Genomic DNA, 15055 nt, shown 5'->3' with positions numbered 1-15055 from the left:
TCAGAAGCACTGAGCTAAATCCCCGGCCCTTGTCTAAAATAGTTTGCACAAATACTGGAGTAGAATAACCCCTGTTATACCAACTTTGTCTAAGGAACTTGTTAATTAGATGGAAAGAAATACAGAGATTAAAGAAATATCTTCACTTCTTTTTTCTTCTATAAAAAGTCTTTTGCAAATGTGTATCCTGCTTGATATAGAAACAAAGAGACAGATGTACTATTGTAGGAAGGTAGTCTAGGTTATTTGCATCTAAAGTAACTGACTTTTATTCAGTCGTTGGAAAAATTCATTATTTGTGCTCGTGTACCAAGGGCTCCGTGCCAGGGAGAAATGCTGTGTCCAAATATTTGTCACTGATTTCATCTTTTGTTTTATTTTAGGTCATTCATGATGCTAACACACTTTACATTTTCGCACCTAGTGCACAAAGCAGAGACCTCTGGGTGAAGAAATTAAAAGAAGGTAAAATTCATGTACCGAAATAGCAATCTGCACAGAATTTTAGGAATATGATGCCATCACCGCTGAAACAGAATTATAGCCTATGTATCCCTTGCATTTCTAATCTCTAAATCTAAATAAATGTTTCTCCAAGGACTGTCAGTTATGGAGACACAACACACTGAAGCTAGCTTCCCTTTTTAAAATCTGCTTCTTTCCAGGCGTATATAGTTTGCAAGAAAAACATGCTTCCATTTGATGAATTTGGAAGTGGCAAAGCACCTTCTATGATCACAGGACTTGTGATAGCAGGATTTTCTAAGAAACTGCCCCTGAATTAGCCTTGGGGTTGGCGTGCACACGAAGTGTTTGAATGGGTAGCTGGATCTGCGGACTCCTCCTTGCCTTTCCTGTTGAACGAAATTAGGGAGCTGACTTTTGCCCTTATTCACTGTGATGTGGCAGCGGTCACTTCAGCTGTCAAGGTGGCTCACAAAAAAATAAAAACTAATAAAGATGAAAGAAAACCATATGGCTTTTCCGGATGTTGTCATTTGACCTTTTGAGGTTATTCTCATGAAAAAATATGGTATCCAAGGAAGAAGTAATGGTTGACAGTGTTACCTACCAAACATGCTGTAGTTTGTCTTTTTGTTTTCCTCTTTTCTTCGCTAATCATCAGTGTGCTTGTGAATTACAGAAATAAAGAACAACAACAATATTATGATTAAATATCATCCTAAATTCTGGGCAGATGGAAGTTATCAGTGTTGCAGACAAACTGAAAAACTAGCACCTGGATGTGAAAAATACAATCTTTTTGAGAGTGGCAGTAAGTATTTATTGTATTTTCTAATCGTATTGTGTTCAGAATGATCGTATTATTTGTATGGCGAGAAAGTGGCATGATTTTGAGTGAAGCATAGCATACTTTCCATAAACGTATAAATACAGAATAGGCATACTTTATAAGGATAATTGTGTTTAGTTAACACTGGGGCCCTTTCATGGAATCCAAAGGTCTCTTTGGGGGCTGCTTTCCAGGGAAGCCTGTTGAAAGTGAATCTATTAAAAGCATGAGCCTAATTTGGAACTATCAGCAACTTCTCCTTCGACACATGTGTTTGTCCACAAATAAAGTCTTCCTGGTTTGTAGCTGGAAATCCTATGTAGCAGTGCATGTGCAGTCTCAGTAGAATTGTTTTCATTTTAATGGGGCTGAGTGGTATGGATTTGGTTGTCTTCACCATCTGTCAGAGCAGTAAAGTGTCGTAATGATAAAGTGTCGTAAATATCCAGATGACTAAAAGTGTCTGGGGTTCATTTTGATGCATGAGACCCTTAAACGTTCTGGAAATGAGAGGACGTTAGTAATTAGTTAAAATTACACCGAGGCTCAAACTCCTGTAGGGTGGTGGAGTTTCCTGTACTTCTCTTTTCTTGCTGGCACTATGCAAAATGCTGTGTTAGTCTGAACCAGTCACCATCTGGTATGAGCAGAGTGGCTGCTTGGCTGGAACACACCTCCTTGCGCAGGAGGCCAGCCCTGATTCTGTAAGTCCTTCCACCTTGTTTTTCTTGGAATGTCTTGACGTTAACACAGTAAAGAGAAAGGTCCGTGTTTCCAAGGTTGTTATTGTTTCCTGATTTTTTTCAATTTTTTGAAGTTTGGTGTCAGGTATAGTCTAACCCACTGTAGAAAGAGACCTGAAACGTATAGCAACTTAAGCTAGAAATGTGTTTCAGTCTCATGTCATAATCCCAAGGTAGGTGGCTGGTCCAGGACTGGTGGACCAGTTCTGCAGTGGCTCTTGGGACTGCTCTAGCTCCAGTCTTTTTCTTCCTAGAAGCAGAAAGGGGAGAATAGAGTCAATGATGCCCACAGGAAGTATTTTTAGGGACCAGATCTAAAAATGGCACGTCCCATTTAGACACAGAGCCCTTTGATTAAAACTTCATGCCATGTCCACTTAGCTGGGTTGTCACATACCAGCCAGAACGCTTTACTATAAACTGTAGGAAGGGTCAGACTTCCAGAGCTTATTAATTTGTCAGTGTTGCCATTACAGAAGTCATCCCTTATCCACAGAGGAGACCTTCCAGTATCCCCTGTGAAAGCTTGAAATCACAGCACTGAATCCTGTATGTGATATATTCTTTTTCTATACATACCTGTGATAAAGTTTAATTTGTAAGTTAGGCACAGTAAGAGATTAACAATAATAACTAATAATCAAAGGAAACAATTATCATAATATATTTAATAAAAGTTATGGAGACATGATAAAATATGGTGAATGTTTAAATGTAAAAAACTTTCTTACAATAAAAGGCACATTACCATTAATCTCTCTCAGAATACCCCCCCCAGACTTGTTTATCTCATTGTTTTTGCCACTTTCAGAAGCAGTTCTGGAAGTCTTTTTTTTTTTTTTCCTTTTGTGAGTGTCTCTTTATTGCTGCCTCAATGTCTTGACCCAATTCAAAATATTTATGGCAAAATAAAAAAAGTCTGGCAATTTCTGTCATATATAGATAGCATCACACTGTGTCTTCATCCACCTTAATCTGGCATGGTGCAACTTCTGGCTTTTCTTTCCTTTTCCTTTTTTTTTCTGGTACTGGGGATTGAACTCGGGTCCTTGAGCTTGCAAGGCAGGCCACCGAACCGCTGAGCTAAATCCTCGGCCCTGGCTTTTCTTAAAAGACAAAATGACTATGAAAGGTAAACATGTTGAATCAATTCTGGACATTGAGGCAGCCACTACAGTACAACTACAGACACTCATGAAAGGACCCCAGAACTGCTTCAAAAAGTGGTAGGAATGATGGGATAAGTGTGTTTGAAGTGAGAGGAGTATTTTGAGGGGATCAATGATGATGTATCTTCTACTATAACAAATTCTTTTTAACTGAAAAATTCATCATATGTTTTGATCTCACTTTGTGTATTTTACAGTATTGTAGATCTTAGGAACCTGAGCATACAATTTTTTTCTTATTAAGTTGAGAACTTTCACGAAACTTTCTTTTACTTAAAGGAAGCATTCTGGCTTCTCTTTGGGCTGTCTGAGTTTCTGGCATTGCTATTCTTGTGCATTGGACACGAGCATACTACAGTACCACTAGGCAATCTGGTAACTGGGAGAGACTAATGGAGTGAGGGGGTTATGCACTGTGGGACAAAGGGATGATTGACATCCTTGAGACACCAGTCCCACCAGTGCAAGATTTGTCTTGTCCCTCAGAACAGTGCACTTTAAAACTATTAATTGTTTACTTCTGGAATTTTTCAGTTACTGTTTTCATACTGAGATTGACTGGGAGTCACAGAAAGTGGCTGGGTGGGGGGCTCAGCTAAGTTTTTGGTTCAGTGAGCATTGTTGAGAACCTGGCTTATGCAGTGGTGAGGACGCAAGGACGCTAGCACTGTGCACCCAGATCTGGCAGAGTGGGCCGTGGTTTGTGTGTTCATTCTCACTTTTCCTTACCATCGGCCGGTAGCATTGTGACCTGCTTTTGTTGTTGGCATTTTCAGGTATAAAAAAGGCACTACCCCCGGCACCAGAAACAAAGAAGGTATGTGGTCTCTCTGTTGTGGAAGTTGTGTTTTTAAGTTTTTTTAAGTTGTGTTTTTCATCCTTAGTCTTTACATTTCACAAAGGTTTACAGTTTATCTTTTATAGGGAAGTTAAGGAATTTGCCCAAGTTCACAGTATCACAGCCAGGACGGCAGTCTGACTCCAGAGCTCAGGTTCATAATATGTATTCTTCCCCCTTAAACATGATTTTTCTAAATAGTAGTTACTTACTGATGTTTCCCTTCATTTCTTTTTTTTAACTTTTATTAATTTTATCGGTACATTTAATGTATGTAATATAATGACATTCATTGTTGGAAATTTGTACCTTTACATAATCAGTCTTGGTTCTTATTTTCCCCTTCATTTCTTAAAATTAACCTTCTTGTTTTAAGATTACTACAGACTCACAAGCATTTGAAAGAAATAGGCAGAGATATTCTGTGTGTCCTTTACTTAGCTTTTCCTAATTTACAAAACTAGTACAATATCAAAGCAGCATGTCACAGTTCAGATACAGAACACCCTTAGTGACTTAGTGAGATTATATATTATATTATATTATTATTATATTATAGCAGATGATGCTACTTTTCCCTGGGACCATCTTAGCAGTAAATTCACTATGGCTTATTTGAGTTGCTCTGATGTTGGATAATATCAATTGTATCACATTTTATCGTTGTGAGTCCTGTTTTTTTTTTTTTTTTTTTCAGTGCTAGGGCTCAAACCTGGGGTTTTGTGCATTTCAGGCAAATCCTCTACTACTAAGCCTTCTCCCACTTTACTGTGGGATCTATTATCACCTGACATTTTGCCTGTAGCTTAATTTAGAGTTGTAAAAGAGGTGTGAGACTCTAAAGCAATATTTCAGTCTGAAGACCACAGTATGACAAAGGAATGTTTTTAAGTGATTTAATGGCATGCCTTCGAGGAATGGGGTATGGTAGAAAATAAAAGTACTTTGGACTCAGTTACTGAGTTGATATGAATTTGACATGAGCCACTTTTGATGTGTTACTTAAACCATTATTGTCTCACTTATAACATGCGAATTATGATACTTTACTTCATGGGAGCAATATTAAGAATAAATGAGAAAAAATGTGGTAGATTTTAAGCAAGTGCCTTGCACTTTGTAGGCATAAAGAAGTACAAATTCCTTTGAGTAGGAGGTGACCTGCTAAAATTCTCTGGTGCACTGTGTCTGAATTACAGGCCATTTCAGTACTTTGACTACCTTTAGTCCTCCTGGTATCTACTCACCTGTTACCCTTGCATCTCCCCAGAAATCTGTCCCTTACCCTGAACATAAATTTAAAGCTAGTTCTCCTCCACCTCCTTTGAGACAGGGTCTCATGGTGTAGTTCAGACTGGACTTGAACTCATTACATGGCCCAGACTGGCCTTAATCTTGTGACAATCCTCCTGCCTCGGCCTCCTGAGTGCTGGGATTACAGGTGTGCACCAACACACCTGGCTCCATTGTCTATATTCCGAAAATCAAGAGAAGTTCAGTGACAGCAACATTATCAGATCCTTGTTTCACCAAATTGTATTAGGTGACTTAGACTTGAAGTTTCTGCCTTATTCTGTGTGTGAACCATTCAGTGTTTTCATTGATACGTTTTGAATATAAGACTAAACTTTCAAATGTCATCTTTTTTGCTCAGCGAAGGCCTCCCCCACCAGTTCCTCCTGAAGAAGAGGATAATAGTGAAGAAATAGTCATAGCCATGTATGACTTCCAAGCCACAGAAGCACACGATCTCAGATTAGAGAGAGGCCAGGAGTATATCATTCTGGAAAAGAATGATGTTCATTGGTGGAGAGCGAGGGATAAGAATGGGTAAGTATCCCGTCTGTGTGCCGTGCAGTGGGGTGGGAGGTAGGTGCTGAGTGACATGTGTGTGATTTATATGGGAAACATAATGAGATTAGTTCAGTTGGCTGTAAGGTAAAGCACGTGTTACTACTCAGCAGTGTCACACTGTATTCTTAGTGGTCATTCGATACATACAAATTGAGGTTTTGGGAGGACATTAGGTACAAGTCATTCCACGCATTTTCTCCTAGAGTGTTACTTCATTTCTAATTCTAACAATTTAAGACTTAAAAAGCCCTGTTATGTCATGATCATTCTTAGCAAAAATTTATGCAAATATCATCTATACACTTTTCCTTAACATTTTTAGGCCTAGAGGAAGGTGCTAATGATCGTCTATATATCATATATATATTTAAATATTTAGATGTTAATAAATCAGTTGACAAACTGGTAAACAAAATGTCATTTTTCCTCCAATTTTACAAATACAGTTTCATGAAGACAAGGAATGTAAGGTTGGAGATTAGATCTCCACATCAGAAAGCTGGGCCCCCAGCACTGCTCTCCTGTTGCCTCCTGCCCCGGCTGCATCTCTCCTGTGCCCCCTTCTGTGCACCATGGTCTCTTCCAGCTTGTTTACTCAAGCTTTGTCCACATGGCTTGCAGCAGCCATGCTGCAACATTGCCTCCTTGGGCCTTGGTGGAAGACATTGCGTGTGGCTGGCCAGTGCAGTGGATCCAGAGGAAAGGCCCATGTGGGCCCTGGAAATGGGCCGGAAATGCTGGGATCCTAACTACTCAGATGATACTCTAGAATACGACTGAGGAAATACGGGCTTTAGCAGAGTTCTTCATCAAAGGTTGGGTCAGGCCAGGGCCCCATGTGGCCCAGGTCTAAGGATGGTACTAGTTATTATTAAATTCATTTCCCTTGATTATCTCTAATATGCATTTTTTACAGTTGCTTTATTCAAAAAAGGATTAAAGAACCCACACATCGTATTTTGGCTGACATATTACTTATATTTCTTTTATTATATAATTATTGCCATCTTTCTCTCTGTCTCTCTCTCTTTTTGTATTTTTGGTACTGGGATCTAACTCAGGACCTTGCAAGGCAGGCATGGCACCACTGAGGTAAATCCCTGGCCCATCCTTTTCTGGTTTTTTGAGAGAGGGTCTTGCTTTGTAGTTCAGACTGGACTTGAATTCACTATCTAGCCCAGGGTGGCCATGAACTGTCAGAGATCCTCCTGCCTCTCAAGTGCTGGGATGACAGGTGTACACCACCATACCTTGCCCTTTTCTCATTTTTGATTTATTAATGACACCAACTCATTTACCCCATAAAACGAACCACAATCTAAATTAAGCTTATTGTTTCCTTCTGGTGCCATTTAACATAACTCTATGTCTTGTGTCTTCTGAAAACGTGACTGGATCTAGTGGCTCTATCACTTTAGAAGGTGATCTCTGGCTGTCCTGTTATTAGCAATACTGCACTGCTCCACAGTCCAGTTGTCAGCCTTAGTCCTCTGTCATTTTCATCCGTGTTTCTCCTGATGACTTTGACATCCTTTACTGATTGTTGCTTAGATCCATTGTTTCCTTAGGAATTACGAAATGATGATTTTCTAATTTTGTTATTCCACCACATGTATTCTCTGAAGAGCTGCGTCATCAATCAGTTCATTTAGTTCGTGTAGTAAGAGGTAGACAGAATTTTTTTGATCCTTAATTTTTACCAGATTTCGGAATCATGACTACCGATATTTGCAGTGTTATGGGATGAGGTCCATCCGTTGCAGTCCTCATGCTTTCTGCTGGAATTGCCCCTTCTTGGACCAGCAGAAGCTGCTGTTGTTTGAGAACACCACTATGCTTTCTTAACTTTATTGCTTTCTGGCTCAGTAAAATAGCTCAAACTCATCTTGTATTTTTTCTGGCCAAACCTGCAATTTGACATTTTCCCAAGGAATGCTGGCTCCTTTTAGTCAGAAGTGGTGCTTAGGGACAATCATTGAGATGCTTGGTTTCTTTTTTTTGGTTTCTAATTACTGCTGGATTGTCATTGCTTTTAGGCTTTTCTCAGTGCAGAAGGGCTATATACGTGTGTGTGTCTGTGTGTACACACGCGTGATGAGTTTTTCCTGATAGTTCAAATTCAGATATTTGAGATCACAAAGTTTTACTTGCTTTTTAAAATTTCACCAATGTATCTGTTTTCTATACTGAACATTTTGGCTCCTAGCAAAACAGTGTTTCTTAAACTGTCATACGCATTAAGAGTCATCTGGGATAAAATTAAATATTCCTTGGCCCTGTATAGGTTTTTAAAATATGGATCTCTTGTGGTATGATTCAAGAATTTGCTTTTTTTTTTTTTCCTTTTTGCAAAACTGGGCATTGAATCCAAAGCCTTGCCCATGCTAAGGAATTTTCCTTTTAACAAAGTGCCCCAAGCCCCATGGCACTAACACAGAGATCAGGGGCCACCTTTTGTTCTGCAGGGTAATTGGTGGGCATTTTTATACAGCGCTCGCTTTAGTGAAGCAGTGGTTTCTTTAAAACACCTTAAGAATTGTGACAACTCAGAGTTCAAATGCTTGGCTGGTTGCTGGAGAGTTACTTTAATGCTTCCAAGGCTTGGTTTCCTCACCAGAAAATGGGTACAATAGTGTCCACTTTTGGGAGATGAATGCGGAAGTACTTTATAAAAGATCAAATGATGTAAGTATATTGAATTATTGGGTGACAGCCAGTTTGCCTTACAAGCTGCAGGCAGTATGTTTTATTTTATTTTTATTTTTTAATTTTTTTTGGTACTGGGGGTCGAACTCGGGGATTGATCGAACTTGTGAGGCAGGCAGCGGAACCATTGAGCTAAATCCCTGGCCCCGAGTATGTTTTAATTATTCCAAAAAATCAGTAGTCTTTCTTTTCTTAACCTCGCAGAGCAATTTCTGTTTACCTAAAGCATTTTTTTAAATTATTCCTAGGACTGAAGGCTATATCCCAAGTAATTATGTGACAGGAAAGAAATCGAACAACTTAGATCAATATGAGTAAGTAAATGTTTACTTTTTGAGTGTGGGAAATAGGAGTATATTTTCATTTTCCTAATTACATAAGGCTTTTTGAAGATTAATGGACATTCTTCATTATCTTTAGAAGGTGATACCAGTGTATCCTTAATTTAGTTGTTTGGCATGGTAAAAACTAAGAGTTAGTCCCTAGGACACATTTTTCCTGAAGGCACTTGAGGGGAGGTCTGCCAGCATTCACAACTGAACTGATTTATTTTTATTTACTTATTCATTTATTTTGGTACCAGGGCTAGAACTTGGGCCCTTTCGCTTCTGAGGCAGGCACCGGAACCACTGAGCTAAATCCCCGGCCCTGAACTAGTTTTAAATAAATCACAGTGTAGTTGTACAGATCATTTTTCTTTAGGAATATGGGAATAACATTTCCCAGAGAGGTCTTTAAAAATGTGTTGTTATTTTCTTTTTCCATAAAATAATAATATAGATTATTGTTTTAAAACCTTGAAACTTAAAAAAAAGTTAATAAGAAAAAGAAATACTCATAAGTTAGAGTTGACTTGTCAGCATTAGTATATTCCCTTTCAATCTTTTTATTCTTTTTAAAAGATAAAACCATATTGTATACTGTTTTATATCACTTTTCTGATGTAATGGTATGACTAAGTATTTCTTGCCATCAACCATTCTTTGAAATTGTTTTCATAGCTGCATTGTATTTCATTCAGTCACAAATTCATTAAATATTTACTGCACTCTTAGCACGTGTCCAGTGCTATGCTAGACCTCAGGGATATAAACAGGTACCCAGCATGTGGGTGCGCAATAATTGATATATCTTCCTTATTTGTGAGGCATTAGCTTATGTTTGGTATCTTTTCTATGTTAAAATAACTAGGCTAACCTCTTCTTGCTTAAAATCTGCCTCCTGGTGAGAGGCTGCCTGCGTGACTTATTAAGACTCCTGCTGCATGCTGTCCCACTGCTTTCCAGAGAAGGTGTATATTTCCATGTCCACTGGCACTGCCTGGCTGGCCAGGCTTTAATGCGAGGCTCATATGTACCAAACACTTTTCTGTGGTCATTGTGAGGTAGCGCATTAATTATGTGTCATGTACTACCTTAAAGGCAAAGCAAAAAAACAAGAAGTCTGGGTCCATGTAATTTTGATGACATTAGTGCACTTTAATATCTAGAAAAGGACTAAATACTCAGTGATGTGATCCCTTAAAGTGGTTTTAGAAGTAGGCAGCAGCATAAACAATATACAATCGTGCACTGCTTAAGATATTTTGGCCCCAAAGAGACTCTGTATTTGATAGTGGTCCTATAAAACTGTGAGCTAGCTGAAAAACTCCTGTTGCCTAGTATTTTCTGTACCTTTTTAGGTGTAAATGTATTTCAGATACATATATAAATACAATTCTGTTACAGTTGCCTACAGTGTTCAGCACAGTAACACGTTGTGCAAGCCCGTAGCGCAGGATGAGGGGTCGGTGTCTGTACCACACAGCCGAGGTGTGCATCATCAAACTGTGTCTGATACACTCTGTGATGGTCTCCCAGGGATGAAATTGCCTGACAGTGCAGTTGAAGGTATCCTTGTCATTGAGGCATGACTATCTCAATAAAAATAAAAGTTTCTGCTCTTAATTACATTTTAGGAGAATAAACTAAAACCCTGAGAAACAGGAAGATCCTAAAAGGTGAAAACTTGAACTGATTCGAAGGGATAGGACAGAGAACTAACTGATAACTGGGGAGCAGGGTGCTTGAAAACCAGACAGCCCTTGTCCAATTAGGAGAACTCCTCTTAGGACTCACGAGATTTCAAATCAGGATTTTCAGTGCCAGAGTTTATGATTCATGACCACGAGCATTTTGGTTCTATCTTCATTTGGAAATGTAATCCCTTCTAAGGGATTTTCCTCCTCTGTGTGCCTCTGCATCTGCTGCATGTGGTCTCTGTGTGGGCATCCCCTCTGTGCGTGTGCCAGGCCTAGCCAGGTGACCGGGGAAAGCTGTCCTCATTGTGGGCAGACAGAGTTCCTCTCTTCTGCTCTCTTCCTGTTACATGTTACGTTATGTTTTGCTTTGTTTTATTTTGGCCCTAGCCCATCCTAATACCTCTGTCATATGCCCATGGCTAGGAAACAAGCCTTCTGCCAGCTGATGGATCCATCATTCTGCTGTTTGCTGGAGTCGGTCGATGGGGAATCCCAGACCATAGTGTATCCCTGGCTGGGTCTAGGACTGCCCGACCCATGGCTGCCAAGGCTCTTAGTAACCTAGGACTGACCTCCACACCCATGGAACAGTTGCTGAGAAGATCAGAGCAACTGCTGCCAGAAAGGAAAGTGTGTTCATTAGGATGAGCAAGAGGGAAAGATGTTAAAGGAAGAAAGTATAGAAGGCTAAAGGCTTTGAATGGCTGGTATAGGAGACGGGGCCACAATTGAAGAACAAGCAAAGGTTTATAGCTGGTTGGTTGGTCATTTTATCTTTTTCCTTCATGTCTACTTGTCTTCTTTTCATGAAGAAAATTTATCTTTTCCAATAAACCCGGCCAAGCTTTGACTTTTCTGGGGAGGCCTGAATGTTACCAGATCTCCTCTTTCCCTTTTCCCAGATACTGCTGTGAAGTCCCGATCCTCTGGCAGGTCCAGTTGACCAGTCAGTTCAGAGAACTGATATTAAGGTTTTGGTGTCTGAGGATCGACAAGTTGTCTACCATTTCTGGCCATGATTTTCAGAGGTGGAGCTCCTTCAGCAAAGGTGTTACCTCTGACAAGATGTCTCTGTGTCAGGATTGTGAGGGCAGTATGTGTCTGCCATCTCTGTCCGCTCACGTCACACAGGCTTCTTCACAGTCCACTGTGTGCATGACACTTTCTGACAGGATGAATTCAGGCCTTTTTCTCCTTGCCTAGATGTGTCAGTCAGTTGTCTGTTGCTATGACAAAATACCGGAGAAAATCACTTTCTGGAAGGAAGGATTTATTTTGGCTTACAGTTTCAGAGGCTTCAATCCATGGTTGGATGTCTCCATTGTTTCTGGCCTGTGATGAGGTAGAGCACCATGGCGAGGAGGGCGTGGTGAGGCAGAGCTGCTCAGCTTGTGGTAACCAGGAAGCAGAGAGAGGAAGGGGCTCTGTCCCTGTACCCTTCAGGGACATGCCCCAGTGATCTCCTTCCTCCCCACTAGGCCCCACCTCTTAAAATTTTCACCATTTCCCAATAGCAGCACCAGCTCGGAACAAAACCTTCTACATGTGAGCCACAGGGGAACATTCCAGATCCAAACTGTAATGGGGATAGGTATCATGGGAGAAGCCATAAAGAGCCATTGAGAAATACCCATCAATTTATTTGTTCATTCCTTTTTACTCTCACCTACCTGCAACATACTCCTGAAGTCTGAGTCTATATCATGTGTTAGTCAGCTTCATACAACTGCAAAAAAATAGCTAATATAATTAACTTTAGAAGACTTATTTTGACTCATTGTTCTGGGGGTTCCAGTCCATGACCTATTGGCCTCATTGTTTTGTGGATGTGACACGCAGCACATTATGGGGGAGTTGTGTGGGAGTGAAAAACTGCTTTCATCATGACCAGAAAGCAAAGTCAGGAACAGGAAGTGGCCAGAGTCCCACAGGCCCCTCTGAGGGCACAGCTTTATGACACAAAGACCCACCTACCATGAAAGGTTTCACGTCCTCCCAGCGGTGCCACCTGGGGACCACACCTTTAACATATAGTCCTTTTGAGAATATTCCAGATCCAAACTATAGCATATTCCAAGGATGTAAACATCCTTTTCCGGAATCTAAAAATGCTGTAAATATAACCTCTTGACCCAGGATTTCAGTGTCTGCTCTCTGTGCAGTGAATTCTTTTTTCCCCCTTATGTTCTTTATTCTTCCCCAGGAGATGAAAAATAGTAGGTGAGGAAGGGATCTCCTTCTTTGAGTCTTTTATGTCTAGTTTCACTGTGAGAGCCACGGATTAGCTTTCCTGATTTCCAGCAGCTGAACCTGAGTCTAATCCTCCATTTCTTACTCTCCCTGTGAAGATGTGGGACTGGATCTTCTGTTGCTAGTGAATAGAAATTTTCTCATATCACATCCTACTAGTTTAGAATGCATAAAGTTCTAGTTCTCTTTGCTTAGCTATTTTTATGACTTTTTGACACCTGCAAGTGTTCCTTGTATCAGTGGAAAAGGTTTAGGGCCAGAATTCATTTCATTCTCCTAATGCATTCTATTTCTCAGTTGCATTCAGAAATGGATAATCAATACTGAGTTTTGTTGAACTTTATCTCATTTCATAGAGTTCATAGCAATGAGGCATTGGAAATTTTGAGGTTTAGTTCATGACCTCAGATACAAAATGAAATATTGTAACTTGTAATATATGTTTGGTTGCTACATAAAGGACTCTAGACAGAATGAGATTTTGTATTTTGTCCTTTGTACTTTTGCCTCCTTCCATCAGGGAAGTCTTTGTGTTCACTTGTCCAGGGTGTTTGTTGGGTCAGAAGCAGGTGCTGGTTCTTGTGTAAGGTAAATCAGCGGTGGAAAATTCAAATGCCCAAAGGCTTCCAGCTGGTTTCATGACATTTGAAATCCCAGGATATGCTTAAAAGCATCTAAGCCTGCCTTGCAAGCGCTAGGTCTCGAGTTGGATCCCTGGTACCAAAAAAAAAAAAAAAAAAAAAAAGTTGATAAAAGCATCTAAGCAAGTACATTTGATATTGAAAGCAAGAGCCTTCTGGCCCATTTTCGTACAGTCACATGAAGGGATTATATTGAGGGAAGCCTAGAGGATGAGGATGAGGTGGGAGATGGCAGCATCAGGAGAAAGGTTTCCAGTGGTTAATGGAGAACATGGACCTGTACGATCTTAGAGCGTGGTGTGGGCAGGAGCAGGAACTGGTGGGAGGGATGGAGTGGCTCCTTGGGTGACCATGAGGGATCGGGCATGTGGAAAGGAGCAAGTCTGGAAGACTTAGGCAGCCAGTTCTTAAAGTTCACTTCTTTTTTCTTAAATACTTGAAACTCAAGTTTCATGAAACTCAGTGGAGAGCCACCATAGGGTCTTCAGATGACATCTGACTTACTTTGAAATCAGGACACTGTAAATTGATATTTCCTGCATGTTTGAATCAGTAGAAAACATCTATTCTTGCTATAATTACAATAATGAAACATACGAAATGATTTTTATGTTTAATAATGAAGAATAGCTTACATGAATTATGGCACATCCATACCAATATACATAAAACTATATTGATTTACAAAAATGTCTGTCGTGAAAAATTCATGTTATGATGTATCAAGTAGAGTTTGATCCTACTTTAATGAAATAGTAAGAATGTGGATATACATATGTTATTTTTATAAAAATATGGGTAGAAAAAGGCCTGGAATGCATACATTAAAATATTGCTATTGTCTTTTGAGATTATGAGTGGTGTCTTTCATTGTTCTAATTTACTTTTTTGATATTGATGAACTTATTAGTCCTACACAGGATAAAAAATAACTTAAAATATGTGGGCTTAAGTATATGTATATATATTATTTTCTAGATGGTATTGCAGAAATACAAATAGAAGCAAGGCAGAACAACTCCTCAGAATTGAAGTAAGTGTTGTGCTTATTTTGTGGGTTTGATTTCAGCACAGATTAATTAAAATGACTGTCTAATCAGTGGTCTCACATATTTGTTTCTAAAGCCTAAAAAAAGACTATGATATAAAGAATTTTTTCCAATGTCATTTAAAAGAAAACACTGGTGTTTTTAGTTTACCAGGCTTCAGTAACAAAGAGCCACAGACTGAGGGGCTTTGACAACAGAACTTTCTTGGCTCACAATTAGGGAGGGTAGAAGCTCAAAGTCAAGGGGTAGGCAGGAGAGTCGGTTCCTTCTGAGAGCTGGGAGGGAAGACTGTACTGTAGGCCTCCCCTATAGCTGGCAAATGGCAGCTCTGTGAACACACACTGTTTCACAAGGGCGCCGGTCATACCGAATTTGAGTCTACCCTTGACAGCCTCTGTAAGGACCCTGTTTCTAGTTGGCTGGTGGCAGGTGCCTGTATTCTAGTTCTAGCTACCGCAGAGGCTGAGTCAGGAGGATCAAGAGTTCTAGGC

The 15055-nt window shown here is 39.9% G+C and overlaps 1 protein-coding gene across 3 annotated transcripts in view; it reads left to right on the top strand.

Annotated features, from left to right (window-relative positions):
• Tec (tec protein tyrosine kinase) overlaps positions 1–15055 on the top strand; it is a 111470-nt gene that overhangs the window by 81262 nt on the left and 15153 nt on the right. For 2 of the 3 annotated variants that reach the window (XM_010640204.2, XM_010640205.3), the window contains exons 4-9: positions 384–465; positions 1145–1276; positions 3983–4023; positions 5699–5874; positions 8853–8918; positions 14494–14548. In XM_010640204.2, the coding sequence (XP_010638506.1) occupies positions 384–465; positions 1145–1276; positions 3983–4023; positions 5699–5874; positions 8853–8918; positions 14494–14548 (552 nt within the window). The remainder of the gene's footprint in view (positions 1–383; positions 466–1144; positions 1277–3982; positions 4024–5698; positions 5875–8852; positions 8919–14493; positions 14549–15055) is intronic. The other variant, XM_010640206.2, reaches the window with a different exon arrangement.

The sequence above is a fragment of the Fukomys damarensis genome, unplaced genomic scaffold (assembly GCF_012274545.1).
Source record: "Fukomys damarensis isolate Sample0158 unplaced genomic scaffold, DMR_v1.0_HiC HiC_scaffold_35, whole genome shotgun sequence".
NCBI classification, from domain to species: Eukaryota; Metazoa; Chordata; class Mammalia; order Rodentia; family Bathyergidae; genus Fukomys; species Fukomys damarensis.
Note: the sequence above shows the minus strand (reverse complement) of the source record. Positions and strands in the feature narration are given on the sequence as shown.